Below are 19,680 nucleotides of genomic sequence, written 5' to 3'. Positions count from 1 at the left end.
ATTTCCCAGATAGAGTTTCACTTCTGGAAGTGGCCTCCAGCGAGCATCAAACAAACATGAATTTTAAAATACAACAAGAGAGGTATTTTCAGAAATGCTGTATATCACCATTAGAAATGTGCGATGCGTGATTTATTTTTTCACACACCACAAATACAGTTGCGTTGCAATCTAGGTTTTGTTTGCAGCCATGATTCAAGAAGACAGCTCTGTAGATCAGCTCTGCTTTCATCCGCAGATTAATTTTATCGCTTCATACAGTTTTCATTACGCATATTGAAGTTCGTTGCATAAATTAAGATCATATGCACAATATGCATAACTAATTTTTTGTGTTCTCTGCTTCTTTTGCAGTCGATGAAGGTCGTATTAAGGAGCTGGGTAGGGTGAGGGTACTTCACAAGAGAATCGTGATGCCTTACAGCGTGTACAAGAAAAGAAGGAAGGGGCCGAGCGACGAAGCCAGCGTTCAGCAGTATGCAAGTTTGGTTGGCCAGACCTGTTCAGAAAGGATGTTGTTGTTTAGGAGTTGAAGAAAAATCATTAAATGGCATTTTGATGGCGCTACATTTTATTGCACTGCCACTGGATGGTGTCTACTGTAGTTGTGTGTTGGTATGTCTACGCAAATAGCAGTACAAAACGCAGGTATATATCCAGGCTTGTGTGAATACATGGTACTGTGTTTAAAGGCCAGCTCCAATAAAATTTATAATACAGCAAGGCTTTAGCAATATAAGCTTAGAAAAACATGCTTGCAATATATTTTAATTAAGTAGTTCTAGCCTTTCTGTGCATTTTGAGTAATTGAAAGTATCTAAGCAAAATTAAAAACAGGCGTCTTTTTGTAGAGGCAAAGGTTGACTAAATCTAGAATAATAATAATTAAATTACAAATGTTTTTGAATAGCACCTTGGCTATCTGTCATTTAAAATTGCCATGAAATTTATGCTCGCATTTGTATGCTCCTAAACTCTTGCAAGAGAATTTGAAATGTGCTGTTACTTTCTACTGTGAAATCTGGCATGGTTTAATTTTATTTCAATAGTATATTTAAAAACCAGGAGGAAAATATCTTCACTGTACATTCTTCATTTGTTTAAAGCCGTAGGTTAGTGTCTGAGGTCCTAGTGAATGTAGGAGTTGATGATGCAGGGCTTTGGAAAACTTTCCCCTTTAGAGAAGAAAGAGAATAGTTGCACTATAAATATACCAAAGATATGCAGCCAAGTGGCACAGTGGTTTTTTTGGTATAAGCCTTATCCTTTGTCTAAAAAGAGCGGATATTTTAATGCACATCACTAATGTGAAATAGAGCTTGGGAGGTTTCCCCTGAAGCTCCTCAGTGCACATTTCAAAACTATGCTAAAAAAAAGACCTGAGGTACCACTGCTGGCTTTCGTTGCATTTTTTTTTTTCCTACAGAATTGTATGGGATGACTTAAATATCATATTTCTGCATTTTTACTGACTGTTTTGTTTATGGTGCAGCAGCTTCACGGGTTAACATCCTTAATAATGTTTTACTAAATACTTCTGTTGGAAACACAGGAAGTTGTGATGCTTTATCAAAGCACTTTATTTTCTTATATATGAACGCTGTCATTAGTAGTTTGTGTCCCTACCAAGTAATACAAGTTATAGGAATTTGGGGAAATAACACTGTTGTGTAATTCAGTAATCTACCACAACATCAAAATGATACCAATGCATTTGTGTATCTTCTTGGATAACAGGAGCTCATATTCACCTTGAATCAAGTTGAACTTTCTTGTTAAACATTGAAGAAAAATTCTTATTTAAGAATATATGTGTAGATTTTTTCCCGGACAGGGAAGTTTTACTCTCTGAGAGTAACATCTCCTGTCACTCATGGGCTTGATTTAATCTTAAACACTTGGCCAATAATATTAATGGTTGATTTTTATGTGGAACAGACGTAAGAATTCGGGGATTCAAGTGCATTGCAGATTTAACTTTTTTCCATATCTGTTTGATCATTTTAATATTATTGACAGAGAGCACAGCTTCAACAGTAATTTAAAAAAGTAATTTCATGTCTTATTAAGGGGATTTATTGTATTGATCTACTCCCAGTCTGCAACAAAATCAATTATGTCTCAGCATTAAATCTGGTATGTGTTTGTCTCTTGCCTGGTACCGAGAAGCTTCTGTATACCAAACAATGTAGTTTGTCCATGTCTTATCTAAACCTATTGTCAGGGGAGAACCACTAAATGCGACTTATGAACATTATTATAAGGAGTTCCTTTCTGTGGAGAAAATACGCTTGTCCCTTAGTGAAATGTTAAATAATGTAACATTTTTTGCCTACCCAGTGTGTTGGAAGGTGGTCATGCCCATATGGCTTCAAACCAAACTAAATGAGAAAAACATTATATATTACATAAAATCAGTTAATGGGCACAGAGGAATTCTTGTATGACTTGCAAAATCTTAAAGATTATAAAAACCATTTAACGATGGTTCTTGCTGTGCTCCTGAAGAAGTTTCTGTTAAAGTGTAAGGGAGCAGATGTAACATCACCCTCATCACTGAGAGTTCTTGAAGAGCTCTCTTTTGTGCCCACAATTTGTTACTGATTTGCCTTCTAGATATACAGTAGACTTTCACATGATGCTCTGTTTCTCTTGGGCATCTTTTAAAACTGCAGTTAAAGAGAAGTGAGGTAAGCATAAAATGGAAAATTGAGTACAGCTTGAAGTTGTGATTGGCGTGACCACTAAAAGTAAATGACCGTTTTCTGTGAAATCTGACATGGTGCTTTTCCTTTCTGACCTCCCCTGGAACTGCAGCACCACCCAGGCTTCTCACTCTTACTGAACTCAAATATATATGTGTCTCTAAAAAAAAAACAGTCAACATTGAGATTAACTCAAAAATTGAGTTCATCTGGTGTAGCATGCCGAGATTTGACTCGCTTCTTCAGTGTTATTTTAGAAGGAAATCGGTGCGGTATTCATCAGGACTGATATCTCTATCCCTGGTTTAGAAATGGAAGAGTCTGAGGATTAAGTTCTGTAAATTTTGCTATTGACTTCAGAGGAGCTGAAATTTCACCACTATTACAATTTTATTTAATAAGATGTTGTCACTGAGAATTGTTGACTTTAGAGATGTTTAATTTAGTACAACCTATTTTATCAGAGGTTTTTCAGTGTAGTTAATTTGTGAGATTTAATCTCTAAGGTTGCCTTGTCTGTTGATAAATGAGCATAAAATGGTTGTAAGAAAGTGCAGATCTGTGACCAGTGCTAAAAAATACCATTCTTTGTTTTAATTGGAAATAAATGGGAAGCTTACTGATTTTCAGCATCAACACATTTCACTAAATGCAAAACAACCTGCATGTTGAGTTTGTAATTGCTTTTCACCAGGCCTGTTTGATTTCTAACTATAGAAAATAAATTTATTTCGAGTCTCTGTGAATTATTATAAGTAAATAATAGCGACAAGTGTGACTTCTGTCTTACTTTGTAGGAATTAATTCTCTTGGAGGTTGTCTAAGTGTTCAGCAGAATCAGGGGAGTCAAAAACAGTAGCAGTGGTTAGAAGGGATACCTCTGAGTTCGAAACATATGCCCATATTTTACAACTAAGTGTTAGTTCTGGCTTAGGCAGATTAACGGAGAGTTTATGCTTTGAAACAGAATTTGTAGTTCTTTTGAGGAATAGAATAGAATAGAATAGAATTAGAATAGAATTAGAATAGAATAGAATAGAATTAGAATAGAATTAGAATAGAATAGAATAGAATAGAATAGAATAGAATAGAATAGAATAGAATAGAATAGAATAGAATAGAATAGAATAGAATAATTTTCACAGATGGAGACTAGATAGTGCTAACTGTTTATTCTAGTTAAGCTATATACCATTTCCAGCTGGTTGAAAAAATACTTTATGTGAAGCAAACAGCCAAACAAGCAAACCAGAAATCTGGATTACATGCACAAAGGTAACCACTGATTTATTTTCCCATTAAAAGGGGCAGAATTCCATGTAATTCCATGAATGAGATTTTTGTCGAAGCCCAGTGCCATCTGGGCTCGAAATCCTGGTGTGCCAAGGCTTGTGGTGGCCCAGTTTCCAAGGCTCTGTCCTTCAAATCGTACTCCTGGGAACATTTATATTTTCTGTTTCATTGCTCCTTTGGAGTCTATGTCCATCAGTCAGAAGTTCCATTAATGTCTGTTCTGGGTGATCGTTCTGAAGCAAGCAGCCTGAGCAGCCATTTATTTCTGAATTCCATCTCAGTCCGGTTGTCCCAGATAATCCTTCAGACGTGAGTTTGTTAAAGGTTCTTCTTGCTCGTTCTGTCCCAGTCCTGCCAGAGGAATGCCTGCTTTTGGGAGGGTGTAGACAATATCTAGGGCAGAAACCATCACCACGTTTTGGGGGAATCATCAGCATTTCCAGAAGCATCACAGTGATGTATTGTACCCAATATATTTATAAAACTGCACCTTCAGAGCCTTTTACTTATAATCTCACATACTGAGCATTAAAAAAAAAAAAGCAAGATGATTATGTTTCCACTTGCCAAATGGTTTATTTTCTGAAGTTAGTCAGAGCAATGGAGAGTTTCCAAGCCCTGACTCTGTGGTTGTCCTTCAGAGGGCAAGGTGATGAGATGTTCTCCTTGGTTGAGGAAGGGTTGGAGATGACCAGCCCTGGTGGACAGCAGGATGACCATGAGCCAGCACTGGGCCCTTGTGGCCAGGAAGGCCAATGATACCTGGGGTGGATTAGAAGGGGGATGGTCAGTAGGTCAAGAGAGGTTCTCCTTCCCCTCTACTCTGCCCTGGTGAGACCACAACTGGAATATTGTGTCCAGTTCTGGCCCCTCAGTTCCAGAAGGACAGGGAACTGCTGCAGAGAGTCCAGCGCAGGGCAACAAAGATGCTGAAGGGAGTGGAGCATCTCCCGTGTGAGGAAAGGCTGAGGGAGCTGGGGTCTGGAGCTGGAGAAGAGGAGACTGAGGGGTGACCTCATTAATGTTCACAGATATCTAAAGGGTGAGTGTCAGCAGGATGGAGCCAGGCTCTTCTTGGTGACAACCAATGACAGGACAAGGGGTAATGGGTTCAAACTGGAACACAAGAGGTTCCACTTAAATTTGAGAAGAAACTTCTTCTCAGTGAGGGTGGCAGAGCCTGGCCCAGGCTGCCCAGGGGGGTTGTGGAGTCTCCTTCTCTGCAGACATTCAAACCCGCCTGGACACCTTCCTGTGGAACCTCAGCTGGGTGTTCCTGCTCCATGGGGGGATTGCACTGGATGAGCTTTCCAGGTCCCTTCCAATCCCTGACATTCTGTGAGTCTGAGACCCTGTGTGACAGAGAGGGGAACCGAAGGTGGCTCCTGGTCAGAGGATCATTAACAGGTAAGTAACCATGTGATTTGCCTTTAGTTGTGAGACAGAGGTTAGTCTCACTGGGGAAATAAAAGTGCTCTGTGGAAAACAAATTGTATATTAATAAATAACACCCTTTATACATGGTGTCAACCAAATATGTGAACTGTAGCTGCTAGCGGAATGAGTATACCAGCTAGGCTGATTATAATAAGCTCATTTTATATGTGTCTTTTTTTAAAAGTACAGTGATTAAGTTGCCAAGTATACAAACACTTAATAAACAGAAAATGTTGTGAATAGAGCTGCTTAAGTACAAAGATAATGGTGTCAAAATATATTGTATAATCTGAAACGCATTTACAGAAACAGATGTACAGTAACAACTAATACTAAACATAGTGTTCAGGCGCTAGTTGTGGTCCGTAGGTTCCTAAATAAATAGTATTCTATAAATTAATCTACCATATGCATTTTATAGCACATTTAGGGCTCATCTTGGGAGAGCTTTGTTTTCTAACAGTATTAAAATAAATAGGAATGTAAATAGATGAAATTAACATATAAAACCAAGTATAGCATGTGTTAATGCTATCTATATTAATACAAAACAGTCTTAACTCTGAAAACAGGGGCTGATCTTGGGCAAATCAAGTAACAGCTCAGAAGCCTTTTGACTGTATCTCTTCACGGTTATGTTTTGCTGTTTTATTTATATTCATTTCCTCATTATAACTATTCCCATCAGATTTTTGTGCTTCCCATCCGTTATTTCCACTCTGGTTTTGACACATAATACATGTGTCTGCCAGAAGTCCTGCTGAGAGATTGCTATCAGGACAAAAGAAAGTGTTAGAAAGTCTATTAAGTAGTGAGAAGAGAGCAGAGTCCTCAGGGACAGTCAGTCTGCAACCTTTGTGCTGCAGAAGGAGCAGGATTTATTTACAATTGAGTCTGCTGCCGGCTTTAAAATAAATATGTCAGGTTTTATTCATTTCCCATTGTCTAGGAGAAATCAATGGAGCATTGTAGAATATTGGGGGGGAGGGGGGAATAAGTTAAGCTCAGTGTAGTGCATTTATAGCAAAAAAATTGGAGAATTTTAACAGAATTCATACAATGTCTACAAAGTATCAGAAAAGTGTAGGCTGGATGGGACTTAGAAAAACTCTTTGCTGCTTCTCCCGTGTCTTCTCCAGGCTGAAGCCTCACAGGGTGAACTTCACTCTTTGCATTAATCACTAACGAAGGCGGTTCAATACGTTCCTAAAAGTGATTTTCTGCAGTTAGTAGTAGCCTTGTTATTGAAAGTTTTTAATATCTGGTATTGATTTTTCATACTTTTGGCTGCAAGTGAACCTGGTTTGTTCTGTCCTACCTGAATGAGAAGAGCAGTCACTGAGGTTTTTCTTTGCAGCAGCTCTAGGCATTTTAGAAGACCGTCACCAAGTCAACCTGCTATTTTTTCCAAGCTAAACAATCCCAGTTACCTTTCAAAATAGTCATATTTTTAAGATGTTTTATTGAGCTTTCTTAAATATTCCCCCATTGGTCCACTTTTTTAGCGTGGTGTCCTAGTGCCAGCTGCTCCAGTAATCAATGTCATAATTATTTCAGTGTTTTACCTCAGCAAATAAGTGTTGCTTTTTCAACATAGTAACTGTCACTATCCTAACTGATTTTTTCTGTTTAACACAGATCCGTATTTTCTGTTTATCTACCACGCTTCTGTAAAATACGGTGAAGAACCAACCCTTACTCTACCAGCAAATATCATTTTTCTCTCCTTAAATGCTCTCAATCTGCAGCCACGAGAGGGCATGGTCCAGCTTGCGAACCTCATCATAGCACTAAGGTTACTTCTTGTCTGAGTATCCACATTTTCCGGCGCTCTTTCATTAACGTCTCATTCCAAGTTTAATTTTTTCATTAGTTGAATGATGCACAAATTTATTGAAGTAGCTTTTAATCCTGATTTTTAAGACTAATAGTCTGGATTTTACAGTTCTAGATTTATTAAAATTATACTGCTAGTATATTACTGAAATTAAGATCCGTAGAACACTTGAGGGTGGGCCAGCTGTCAGAGTTATCCACCTCCAAATGCTTTTGATGTTATTCTAGATTAAGTAATTCTTGTTATTCCTTTCAATGTTGTAGTTTAATTGATCAACTCTTATCAAACCATGTGCAGTCGGAGCATTAATAATGTCTAATATGCTGTTTATCACATGCAATTTGAGAGCTAGCCTGTATTTCTCAATGGGTTTGCAAGAACTCAATCAGTGCATCTTGGGGAGAATGCTGTCTCCAAAAATGAACAGTGTGGTCGCATCTTCGGTGGGAGAGGTATGTGTTGTGCTCACTGGCAATTAGCAGTTGCACTTGGTTGCTGATAGCTTGTCCATTCCCTTGCTAAGGCCCTGTTTTTTCAGAAGCCAACTGATAATTTTAAGTCAAACACAACATTTTATGTTAAAGAAAAACCAATGCTCAGTTCACACCTGCCCTGGGGGGTCTTGTCTTGGTGAGGTTTCTTTCATTGATTATGAAAGTTGGGGAAAATATAAAAAGTACATTATTTTTCTGCTTTCCTTATCCCTCTTTTATTTTTATCGTAAGTTATTTTGATATCAGGACTTCATTCTCACCTATGCAGGGAATAAAGTGATACCAAAATCAGGTTCCTAGTAGTGAACTTAGAAGTCACGAGACTGCAATGCTTTATTGCCAAGGGCATTGCAACCCCTTTGTTTTGTGAACGTATCAGTCTCTGTTGCTCAAGACGAAAGTGGTCAAAGACAAATCAGTTGAAAAAAGAAGCTTCCCGGTTTAAAATCATTTATTATTTTTCATACAAATACACTACTGCAGTGCCCAGAAGCCTGGAAGAGCCTTCCTTGCGACAGGTGCTGCCGGCATCCTCAAGTTGAGTTTTTTGCAGTCCACAACATCCCAGATGTTTTATAAATACTCCTTTCTAAGCTGGTTTCAGGAAAGGGAGGGAATAAACTGCTCTCCAGGAGCTGGCAGAAGGCTGGGAGGAGCTGGGGTTCACAGGAACCTCTTGCTCCACATGTTGTATCTTCTGGAGGGTTGGTGGTGCCTTAGGACCATCCAAGGAGAGGGGACTTCCCCCATGCTGGCCTTCCAAATCACCACACTGGATTTCCTGGTTATTGTATCATATTATTATCACATAATATTCTATAATATTATTGTATATTGTATTTTTATACTCCTCTTGCTATGTTAGCATCCTCGAGAGCTTGTGTACTTTATGATAACTCTTATAGCTTGTTCCCTCTATACAAATACTTTTATGGAGAAGCGTTGTCGTTCTTAGATAAAATAGGGATGTTCCATGGTGCTGTGAGACAGAAGTATTTCTGTCGCTTCCTTCATTCATTTGGAGGCTGTCAGCACATTTCAGCCAGGAATAAATTAACACTTTCTTACCAAGTTGTAACTGGGGGATACGTGAGACGCTGCCTTCTCAGCGAAAATAAACATGGCAGCAACCTGATAAAAACCTTCAGCGGTTTAAGTGTTCAGTTGGGATGAGAAGGACATTTACGTAGATAAAAGGTGCCTGCCCAAGGTGGAACCTGGTAGCAAAGTCAAGGGAATAATGCTGGACCTCGACTAACGCGTAGTCTTAGTTTTACACCGACGAGCTTCAGGTTCTGACATAATGCAAAGCCCCCATCTCATGGCTGACACCCTTCACTCCAAATCAATACCTGCTGCGGGTGCTGATCCTCTCAAACCTCCTGTATTCATGGGCCTGTTTAACAGGATAGAGATATTCTAGGAATTCCAGTGCAGTGTAATGAAATTGGAGCTCACGCATCTTCTTTTGATCTGCTTTTGATATATTAAATCTATATTTTTATTTTATTGCCTTGTATTGTAAAATAAGTATAATAATTCTTGCTTCCATAGTGAGGGAAACAAAAGAATACTGAAAGAGAAAAATGAGACTTGCTAAATTAAAGATGGATGTTCCTGAAAAGGCAGAACTCTCCCAACAGAAACCCACTCAATCCAAAGGAGTGAAGGTGTCTAAATAGACGTCCTGTTTACAAAGAGGAATACGCTTCCTATGCCTGAAGGTTTTGATACATCTTAAGAGCTGATTTTCCATTCACAGTTCCCTGGACATTTTGAGGGTTTTTTTGTGTCCTCACTTTTTTTTTTGCACTTTCGGTTCTCTAGAAACAGAGACATTTGTCCATAGCTAGTAATTCAAAAGTGTATTTAGTCAAGTAATGTGTGTTCTTCACCGTTACCTTGCAGAGTGACCTCCTAGGAAAGAATGAACGCATTGACATTTACAGTTGATAATCTATTGATTCACAGTAGAAAACAAAGGCAATCAACGGGAGGCCTGTAATTGTTTCGTTGAGTCCCATGAACAGCGCGTTGTACATTGATCCAAAATGCCTCGGAGCTCTGGCTTCACAATGTCATGTCTCTCCCCACGGGCACCTTATTTTTCAATTTGCTGGTACTTGAAAGTGTTTTGATGGTCTCAGAAAATCCCATCTCTCTGAATCGCTCTTACTGAGTGTGACTGTGGCGGGGAAGCAACTCCCAAATCTCGGTAGCTGAGTGCAGAATGATTTCCTACCCCTATATAGTTCTTGAGGCCTTTAGAAGTGACTCCGCTTTTCACAAAAGGAAGGTCAGGGAAATCAAATATACCGGTATCTGGCCTGGCAGCGAGCCCGAGCTCTCTTCTGAATCGGCTCCACAGGGTGTAATCTGTTTTTCTTACTCTGCATCGAGCAGAAATGATGCGGTGGTTTTAAAAGCCAGCAGTCTGACCTCATTACAAGTCCTGCAATTGCTCCTGATGTGTAGTAATAGTTGGATATTTAATCAAAAGGTTGATTCTGACATAACAAGAAAGATTTCCCAGCTCCTGTTCCAGCCGGCATCTGTAATCCTTTTTAAACCTCCCTGTACCATTGTTCATTAGCGTATTTTATAGTGAGTAAAATCAGGATTATGATCTCCTGAACCACCTACTACTACAAACACTTGTGTATACAACTTGTTTTTACTGGACATAAAAATCATCTGGATCAAGAACTAACCATGTACTATAGCAAAGCTTCTTGTAGCCCTTCTTAAAAGGATAAAGTTAGGGTGTAGCATGAATTTATAAGCTCAATGTCTTAATTGTGTCAGCTCTGACTCAGAAGCCCATCAGAATAACCACAGATCTTGTGATTTCAACTCTTCCTGGAAGTTCTCCTCCGTAGCCTTGTCCCTTTTCCCTGCTGCACACCTGCAATAGTAACTCAGGTGTGTCTGGCCCATAAAGATCTCATGCTTGTCGTACTTCTCAACAATTTTACCTACAGAAATGTGTGTGGAGAGATGGTATCTGGCTGTTAGATGCAGCATCTGAGATTTCTCAGAGTTCTTGCTGGGTTAAGCCTCCTGTTTTTCAAGGATTGTACTAATAAGAAATGCCATAAATTACCTGCAGTGTTTCTTTTGTTCTTAACTTGAACTGAGAAAAATCAGAGGTTTTTTTATGCACCAACTATTTGCTTAGTTGCCTGCAGTTTTAAGTAAGGGTCTCCTGTTTTGGGTGACAAGGCTTTTCACAAGAAGTGTGGTCATATTTGAAATAGAAAAGCCTTCCTGAAACCCTTCAGCCAGACCAGAGCGGTTACAGCTCTTCTCACGATGATGGTACAAACCTTCACCAAACTTCTAATGGTTCCGATGTTTATAGCTTGGAATATTTTGCACACATGTTCCAACTTCACATTCACAACATTTGTTAAAACCAGCAAGTCTGTAGCAGACATGATAGCTACCATCAGGAAACTTGTTTGACAGTTTAAACAGACAGCATCTGTGTTTCCTACATTTCATAGTACACAAAAAAGAACGAGGATTGCCCGTAGCTCAATTAATTCAAGATGTTGTCGCGTGATGGAACTCTGTTTTGGAGATGTTAAAAACGTCTAATTGAAAAAAGGGATTTTTGCTCTTGTATTTGGCAGAGTTTCATCAATATTAACTCCTCAGTGGAATATTACTGAGAGCAGTTGGCTTGAGTTTGGGGAATTAAGATAAATTGGTGTATATCAGGGCTGTCCTCCTGTGCTTCCAGCTATGTCTTTGTTGAAAGGGAGTTTAGGGTTTTTGAATTTCAAAGCCGTGTAAGAGACTTGAATTGGATATACTGCTTAAAGTAACACTGGAATCATCGCCGTTGTCATGAAGAAGGCAATCGAAAAAGAAAAGAAACCCCAAATGCAGCAAAGACTAAACGCTGGGATGTTGGTGTTGTGAAATCAGGGTAGCACCAGGAAATCAGAGGTGAATTCTCTAGTTGCACAACGGGAGGCATCCTGCGTTTGCATCCTTTATCTTGTATAACGGCTGTCATTGCCTTAACGGTAAGTCAAAATTGTCGTTCCCTGTGTCAGCAAAGTAAAACCAAGAACTAAAATGAATACAAAGCGTATCAAAAGTCAATGCAGCGGTAACACCAGCCGCTGTAGATCAGCGTATCTCCATTGACAAATGCCACTTTCTGGCAGGGAGCTGTTGCATTGCAGGACTTGGGCTCAGCAGACCACATAAGCAGATGCTTAAAGCAAAGCCCACGAGGAATGTTTTGATGACTCCACCAGAGCCAGGACACCATGGTGTGGTCCAGCATTGCGATTTGCTATAGAGGACTTAAAAAGTTGTGAGATTTTTATTCTAATTAATAGGACCATGTTTTGGAACCTGCTTCAGGATTTTCCAGATTTATGTTGCCATAAAGAACTAAGATAAAATAAAAATTTGCTGCTCTATGACAAAATCCCTTCAACTTGTCTAAAAATTGGGTGGAGGGAAGAAGTGGGAATGTTTTCCCAGCAGCTGTAATCATGGATCATGTTGTGATAGCAGTGTTGAATGGTATCTGAGCCCATGATTTCATCTGTTGGCTTCAGTGAGGCTCTTTGCGGGGTAAGATATTATTCAATGTGTTGTGTCTGAGCCTCTGACTCTTGCCTCTGGTAACATGAGGTACTTCTGTCTACAGGAGCAGGTTTTCACATGGGCTGTGGATCTGTGCTGGTACCATGAGCGACCTTTCTGGTGGAATAGTCCACAAATACACTGGTTTTGTGTTGGTGTCTTTATCGGATATCTGCTCAGAAATCCTTCCCTACACAACTTTCTCGCTTTTCTTTTTCTTAATAGAGGACATGCAGTGAAACTCATGCACACTTATTGGAGAATTTATGGGCTGACCTGAGTATTATCTCTGGGGAGGACTCCTTGGGTCAGTCCAAGTGAATTAAAACCAAATGTGTCTGTTTTTCATGTTTACTCTTTCCATAAACAGAGCACACATGCAGTGTGCAGCTGCTCTCCTGAAAGGGTTTTTCCCCTGGTATTTGGGGGAGATCTGTACTTTAAGAGCATATTCTATTGATAGCGCTGCAGAAAGAACCAGTGATGCTGGACCACTTCACAATTCATTTATCAAACTGTCTGGAAGAATTTCAAGTAAGGTAAGACAACAATGAAGCTGGAGCTAAGACAGTCGGTATCCTGTGCGTTTGAGTAAATAAAAAGTAACAAAAAGTCAATGCCTTTCCCCTCTGCTTCTATCAACTCCAGAAGAAATGAGATTAAAAGTTACAGAACATTTCCTTGGGGGAAGATTACTGTTTATTTTAATGGATTAAGGCCCTCGGGCTATGACCTCGAACACTCCTGATAGTTTCTTCCCCCTCCTTTAGTCACTCCTCTCTGCTGATTGTTGCTTTGACAAAGTGGTTTGCAGTCCCCAGGGTGAAAGTCCACTAAGCAGCTGCAGGACCAAGACGACGACAGAAAAAGTGAAGCTCGGGGACAGATACAAGAGAATTCTTACAAATTCAAAAAATAGACAGCTGAACGGAAATGTTCAGATAACAGGGAGTGGGACCGGCTCACCTCCAAAGGTCCCACCTCCCCACCTAAATCATTCTGCGAGTCTACAATTGAGTGAAAACCAAAATTACATCCCCATGAGGACTGTGGGAGCAGATGAGGAGCACAGGGTTGTGTGAGTAACTCAATCCAGAGTCAGTAGGGAAGAAATCAACAGCTTGGGTCAGTTTCTGCAGAGGATGGCTTGATAGGTTCATGCAAGACTGTAAGGCTCCCATTACTATGGCAAGTTCATGACATTTTTGAACTGAAAGTGGAGAAAGACTGGATTTTGTCATGCAGGTGAAAGGTTCACTAGTGAAGAAAAATCATGGTATAGGAACCTGCCCCAGCAGCGTAACACTCACCAGCCTAAATGCTCAATCTCTAGTGGTTTATTCCTTTTTTATTCCATTCAGAGTGCAAATAACAATGGCCTTTCTTCTAGTTTGTTTGCTTTTTCTGTATCGTTAACCAAGTTTCTGGGTATTGGGATCTATAGAAGATGACAGTATCAACAGAAAAGAGCATTGATGTTTTAAGGGAAAGACATCACATAGTCCTCTGCTGAGACCCCAGCCACAGCAGCGCTAAGACCCAGGCGTGTGTGTTTTTGGCAAGAGGCGTTAACTCCGGTGGTTAAGCTGAAGTCAGTTCCCACACCAGGTATCTTATAGCTCTGGGTATGCAGTTTGCTGAATCAGCTGATGAAGCAGAATTTAAGCTTTGCCTGAGCTTCATCAGCCCCAAGCTGGCTTTGACCTGGTGTTTTTATGTTTTTTCCCTGAGTAGCACTTAACCACATCCTTCTCCCTCCTTTTAGCAGGATGGTTTCCTTTCAAACCCCACAGTTTTAGGGGTCTGGATGAGCTCTCTTTTTCCTGCTCCCGTCTTGCCCCATCCCTGGCAGTGGGCTGGGGGGCACCACTGTGATGGGACCCATCAGCCTGGAGGAAGTGAACATAATGAAACCCTTTGCTGCTTGAATAGGCTTACAGAATGTCAACCAATTTCCCCAGCCAGCCAGGACCTCTTGGAGTCATTCTATATCCTTTTATTGCTGTTGCCATAGCGAAAGACACTAATTTACCTTTGTGCGAAACTTAATAAAAATCAGACCATCACTCACTTGTCCGTAGACCATTAGAGATTCTTGTGCTGAGTTTTAGAGATGGGCTTTTCACAATTAATCCACTTGCGAAAGAGTTGGGTATCTCATTCTCTTGTGTGCGATCTTTACAGGGCGCTGAGGAGTCACTGTACTTGTTTTGATTACAGTTGTGTGGAAATAGGCAAAAAGGCACACAATTACCGTGATTTAATTTAAATGCCAAAATTACCTTTGGACTGAGCGTTCTTTGGTCTTTGGAGGAGAACGGAGCTGTCTGGGAAACTGCAGATGATGTACTGACCTGACACTAACCAGGAATAGTCTTTTATGGGCTAAATTAAAGGGGCCATTTTACAGATACTGGGGCTCACATTTGGGCTGTTAGGTAGGTTAACAGCAACACATCATGCAGGGCCAAACTGCAAGTGGCAGCATGCTATGGACCGGTCTACCTGAGCTGAGTGGTATTGGAATTATATATTAATATTATATGTTAATTTACTCTTTAAATTGAAAGAGCTGCTTTTAATTTGAAGGTGTATGGACTCCCCAGCTCCTGAAGGCGCTGATTGTAAAGCCTGTTTCTTGTCTTGGTGTTCACGAAAATTATTCTAAAAAGACAGCAGGAAACAAACAGGTGGAAACGAACTGGTATATTCAATAGGTTTTTGGGTGGGTTTGTGGGTTTTTTTTGGCTTTTTTTATTTTGTGTTTGTTGGTTGGTTTGTTTGGGGTTTGGTTTGTGTCTTTTGGGGTTTTTTTTTTGGTTGTTTGTTGTTTTGTTTTTTAAAACAAGCAAAATTCTGGCAGTAACGCAGCTTTGCTTACTGGACTGCCTGATAATCACGCGATAAACGAATTTTTCCCCACATCCAAGCTAACAGAGCAGCTCTGTCATTTACAGCCGGACTCATATGACTGCAAAGAGGTTCATCCTACACGTCTCCCCCCTAAATAAAAAGAAAACAGATCCAAACTGTGACGGGGGATCCCTTGGCACGGGGCGGCTGAGCTGCGGCCGGTCCCCGGCCCTCGGCAGGGATCCCCGCATTGTACTTTGGGCATCAATGCTCTCAATGGGATTAGCCTGGGGAAGGGGCGAAAGGCTGTGGGAAAACCTGCGTGTGTCATATTTCTCTCGTCTGCTGTCGCAGCTGAACGTCGCCGCCCGGCCGACAATAGGGTTAAAAAAAAGAGTTAAGAGCAACTGTTGTGGTAGCTTGATGGGTTTTTTTTGGAATTATGTATTCATGAATCTGCATAATAGCCTTTTCAGCTGCGGTATTGTTGTTTAAAGCACAATCTGGGAATTGTGAGAAGGGATGAGGGGGAAGGGATGGAGAAGCGCAGAGGGTGAAAAACGTGGAAAAAGCAAGCACAGAGTGTGAAAAACTTGGGAAAATAAGACTTAACCAAAGGAGAGTGAAAAATTGTATGGAATTAGATTTTCTTCCCTTCTTACACTGTGCCAACAAAACAAGGTTTCACTTGGAAGTGCTGACTCCTCTCCCATCCTAATAGTTCTTGTATTTTCTCTCTTGGCCAAGCCCATAGAGCCCTAAGAGGGAACGGGAAACTGTAAATGCAGACGTCTGCTCTGCTCATCCTACCCGCCCGGGTACTACTGGATTTTCCTGTCTCTTATTCAGGTAAGATGAGCAATGAGCTTAATGCCAGGCTGTGGAAATTACATGTCTAGGAGAGGAAGACGCACCTTTGGGAAGGGATGAAGATGGGCAGCAGCCAACAGCAGCAGAGTTGTTGACCAGTTTTAAGGAGAAAGCCAATATGCAGTTCCCAAGACGGTCTTGCTGACAATCAGGTTTTATCCTGTATTTGAGGACTTAACTCCCAGAGCAATAGGGAGATATGGGCTGTGATGGGCAGGAGGAGTAGGAGATGGCTCAATCGGGGTAACAGTGCACCAGGAGCCCTCTCTCTCCCACTTGCTTCATTGACACAATTTTCTTGTAAGCAAGAATGGTTTTCTATCATTTTCCCTATTTCCCCCACCCACAGATTATATAGGAAATATAAGAGAGCAAAAATATTTTCTTCTGAAAAAAAAAATCCATTCCAAAATGCAAAAGCCCCCAATCATGCTGTGGTAGACCCTCCTCAAAGCCTTCAAGACCCTTGTTCAGTGTGCTAAATGTGCTCCTCGACTCAGAGAACACGTCCCCTTTATTCCACGGCGCTGGAAAGTTGAAGAATTTTCTTTCGACGTACAATTTGCATGAATGTGCCCAAATAAACTAGCTAATTTGGCACAGCGAGCATAAAATTCATTAGTAAAACATACATTATATAGTCTCCAATCAGCTAGATGTGGCCTGCATTGCTGCTTAACAAATGTGCACATTGTCAGTTGTGACAGCCTCTGGAATTCGGCCTGAAGCTGCAATGGCTTAAGGCACAGGGATTTTCCATAGCATCTATTTTTAGTAATTATATAGACTCTGCTTAGAGTAATACCTGGACTCCTCTTGATGTTCAAGGTATTTATTCTCCCTGTGAGGTCGGAGGGAATTAATGCAAGCCAGTCTAGCCGTGCTGCAGCTCTTTTCAGCTGGATAGCTGGAAACTGGTGAGGTTTGTACCTCTTCTCTATACGTGAAGGCACAATCATGAAATGCCATTTTGAGGCCTTTTTACTGTATTAGATGCAACTAAAAGCTTTTCCAGAAATGTTAGGTGTCTGCCTGCAATAGGTGGAGTTTAGACAATGTGCTGTGTTGTTCTTACCGCTCATATTTTTCTTGGCATCTTCTATGTAAAATATCCCACTTAGGTAAATTTAAACATACTCCATTTTGCATAATGGCATTATTTTCAGTTCTAGGAACCTATAAGCCAAGGAGGGGATGCACTTGCTTTACCTGAGTTGTAAAGTGACTTTGTGGAAGTGGATCAGAAGTGACTTCTGATAACCCTTAACTGGGTTATTTTGGGTTAGTACCTGTCTCCTCTGACTCATGTTTTGCTGCCATTTGGCTCGTTACCATACGCCATTGCCTAGAGTTGCTAGTGGATGAATAGGCTCCTTCCAAAAAAGGGTGTTTTCCTCAGGTTGGATTTATTAAAGCTGCACAGACTCATCCTCCTGTCAGTCCCGATACCATTTGCATGTCTCCTTTGTGCTTCCTGTATCCCTGACCAGCAGATAAATCCTCTGGCTTCCCCCAGGGTTGAGTGGTGTCTCTGCATCATGATGTCAGCTGGTTCAGCTACTGAGACTGCTGTAAAATTCCTTCAAATAAGAGCTGGGCTTGTATGTACAGCTGCTCTCTCACCTTGCATCTTATGGTACTTGATGAATTTTGGCCAGTTCCAGAAAATGAATGGTTTTACTGTTTTATTCACTCAGTGTGAAGCTCTGTTGGGTTGCCTGGAACCTCCCTCTGAGATGTGCAGGTACTGGAAGTAGGTGGCCAGACTCTGGTTCTACAAGGCTCTTTGCATGGCATGGTGCACCCTGCAGCCCAGCTGGAAATGGGTTCCCTAAACACAACCGTGTCCTAGAACCACAGTCCCACCCCTGCCATGAGCAGGGACATCTTCACCAGCTCAGGTTGCTCAGAGCCCCATCCAGCCTGGCCTGGGATGTCTCCAGGGATGGTTCATCCACCACCTCTCTGGCCAACCTGGGCCAGGCTCTCACCACCCTCAGGAGCAAAAATTTCTTCCTCATGTCCAGCCTGAACCGCCTCTCCTTTAGTTTAAACCCCTCAGCCCTTGCCTTATTTCCACAGGCCCTGCTGAATAGTCTGTTCCCAGCTTTCTAATAGGCTGCTGCAGCCTTGGAGATCTGTCTCCTGTTTACTTTGTCTGTATCTCACGTGTTTTCTTCCTGATGCTCTGAACTGCTTGGGACCAGCCTGTGGTTCCTCTCTGGTGCTTCCCCATCCTCACCTTCCCCGCAGCACAAGTTTGTGAGTGCGTTTGCTCTGCCGTGTAACTGCTATTTAGTGTCATTCACCTGGAACTGGATTTCTTCTCATTCCAGGTACACCAGTGAATTAGCTGCTAGTCATCTTCAGGGCAGGCATGTCTTTCTGTCTGTTCAAGTTCTGCTGTTGATGTTCTCCTCAGCAGAGTTAACTTTTCCATGCTGCTTTTACCGTGAAATGGCTCTGACAGTCCTTCACCAGACCTTTTTAAACTGGATATCCCTTTCTTCATTTTAAAAACGCTTTTCTATTGGAATACGGTATTTATGCTCTGTCTCCATCCCACAAAGCCTCTGTCTCAAGTCACTGTACTTTGCTCTCCACTAGTGGCTATTGTCATTCTCTTCTCCATCTGGGTTGTCCAGCTTCCACTGCAGTCTGGAGGTGTTTCCTCTAAGCCTGGAACAGTTTCTCTTAAAAATGTCTTCTGTTGAAGAAAGTTTATTCGTGTGTCCTACAAATGATCCCACTCCTATTTGGCGAGCCATTTTGTCTTCCAAATTAAACACAGAGCCCCAGACTCTTTTACTCTGAAGTGCAAGTATGCTTCCCTTCTTTTTCTTCATGATTTTTCTGTGGAGTATGTGTGAAAACAGCGATATCTCTCTGCAGCCTCTTTCTCTTTGAAATCACAGGACCCTCTGAACATTTTTATTAGGTGCTCTAGAGTTCATTATTCCTGGCAATGGCACATCATCTGCTTCTTGCCTCTTTTCCCTCGTGACACAGAAAGAAACTTTACTTCCCCTTTCTCCTCTTTATTTTCCTCCTGGTAAGCTCTGAAGTCAGACTTGGTTCTCACTTCCACTGCTGGCACAAGTGTTTTTATTCTGGAAACTCAAGTTGCTTGGCAGCCTGAGCCCATGTGTCTGAGTCCAAACTTGTTTTCTTGTTAACCTCATGTGAGATTCAATAGTTGGAGCCTTTGCTCTCCTCGCGTGCCTATTTGTCACCCCTCAGATGTGTGACAGATGTGTGTGGGAGAAGTCCATGTTCATAAACATGTTGGCTCTCAGGAGAACTAGGGCTCCAAAACACAATCAAATTTCCCTGTGTCAGCAAAGATTTAGGAACAAGCCTCGCGTGTACTCCTGCCCTTTTGCAATAGTGATGCAACTCGTCATAACGTAATCTGCAGGAGAGCATGTTGTGCTAATTCTCATTGTTTTGCCTTTGCTGTGGGCTAAAATCTTGCACGGAGAGAGCTGTAATACCTCAGCTGATGGGTAGTAGCTGATCATGCACTCAAGTCCTACGAGATGTCCTGCTCCAGGAGTCCTGCGACATGTCCTGCTCCAGAAGT

At 41.2% G+C, this 19,680-nt stretch overlaps 1 protein-coding gene across 7 annotated transcripts in view; it reads left to right on the top strand.

Annotated features, from left to right (window-relative positions):
- Positions 1 to 3,443, top strand: part of ATE1 (arginyltransferase 1) — an 82,235-nt gene extending 78,792 nt beyond the window's left edge. For all 7 annotated transcript variants that reach the window (XM_065843288.2, XM_065843287.2, XM_071812213.1 and 4 more), the window contains one exon: positions 355 to 3,443. In XM_065843288.2, coding sequence (XP_065699360.1) covers positions 355 to 533 — 179 coding nt within the window. In that variant the 3' untranslated portion in view covers positions 534 to 3,443. The remainder of the gene's footprint in view (positions 1 to 354) is intronic.
- Positions 3,444 to 19,680: the final 16,237 nt, after the last annotated feature.

This window comes from Patagioenas fasciata, chromosome 8, assembly GCF_037038585.1.
Source record: "Patagioenas fasciata isolate bPatFas1 chromosome 8, bPatFas1.hap1, whole genome shotgun sequence".
NCBI classification, from domain to species: domain Eukaryota; kingdom Metazoa; phylum Chordata; class Aves; order Columbiformes; family Columbidae; genus Patagioenas; species Patagioenas fasciata.
This window is presented reverse-complemented; position numbering and strand designations above follow the sequence as displayed.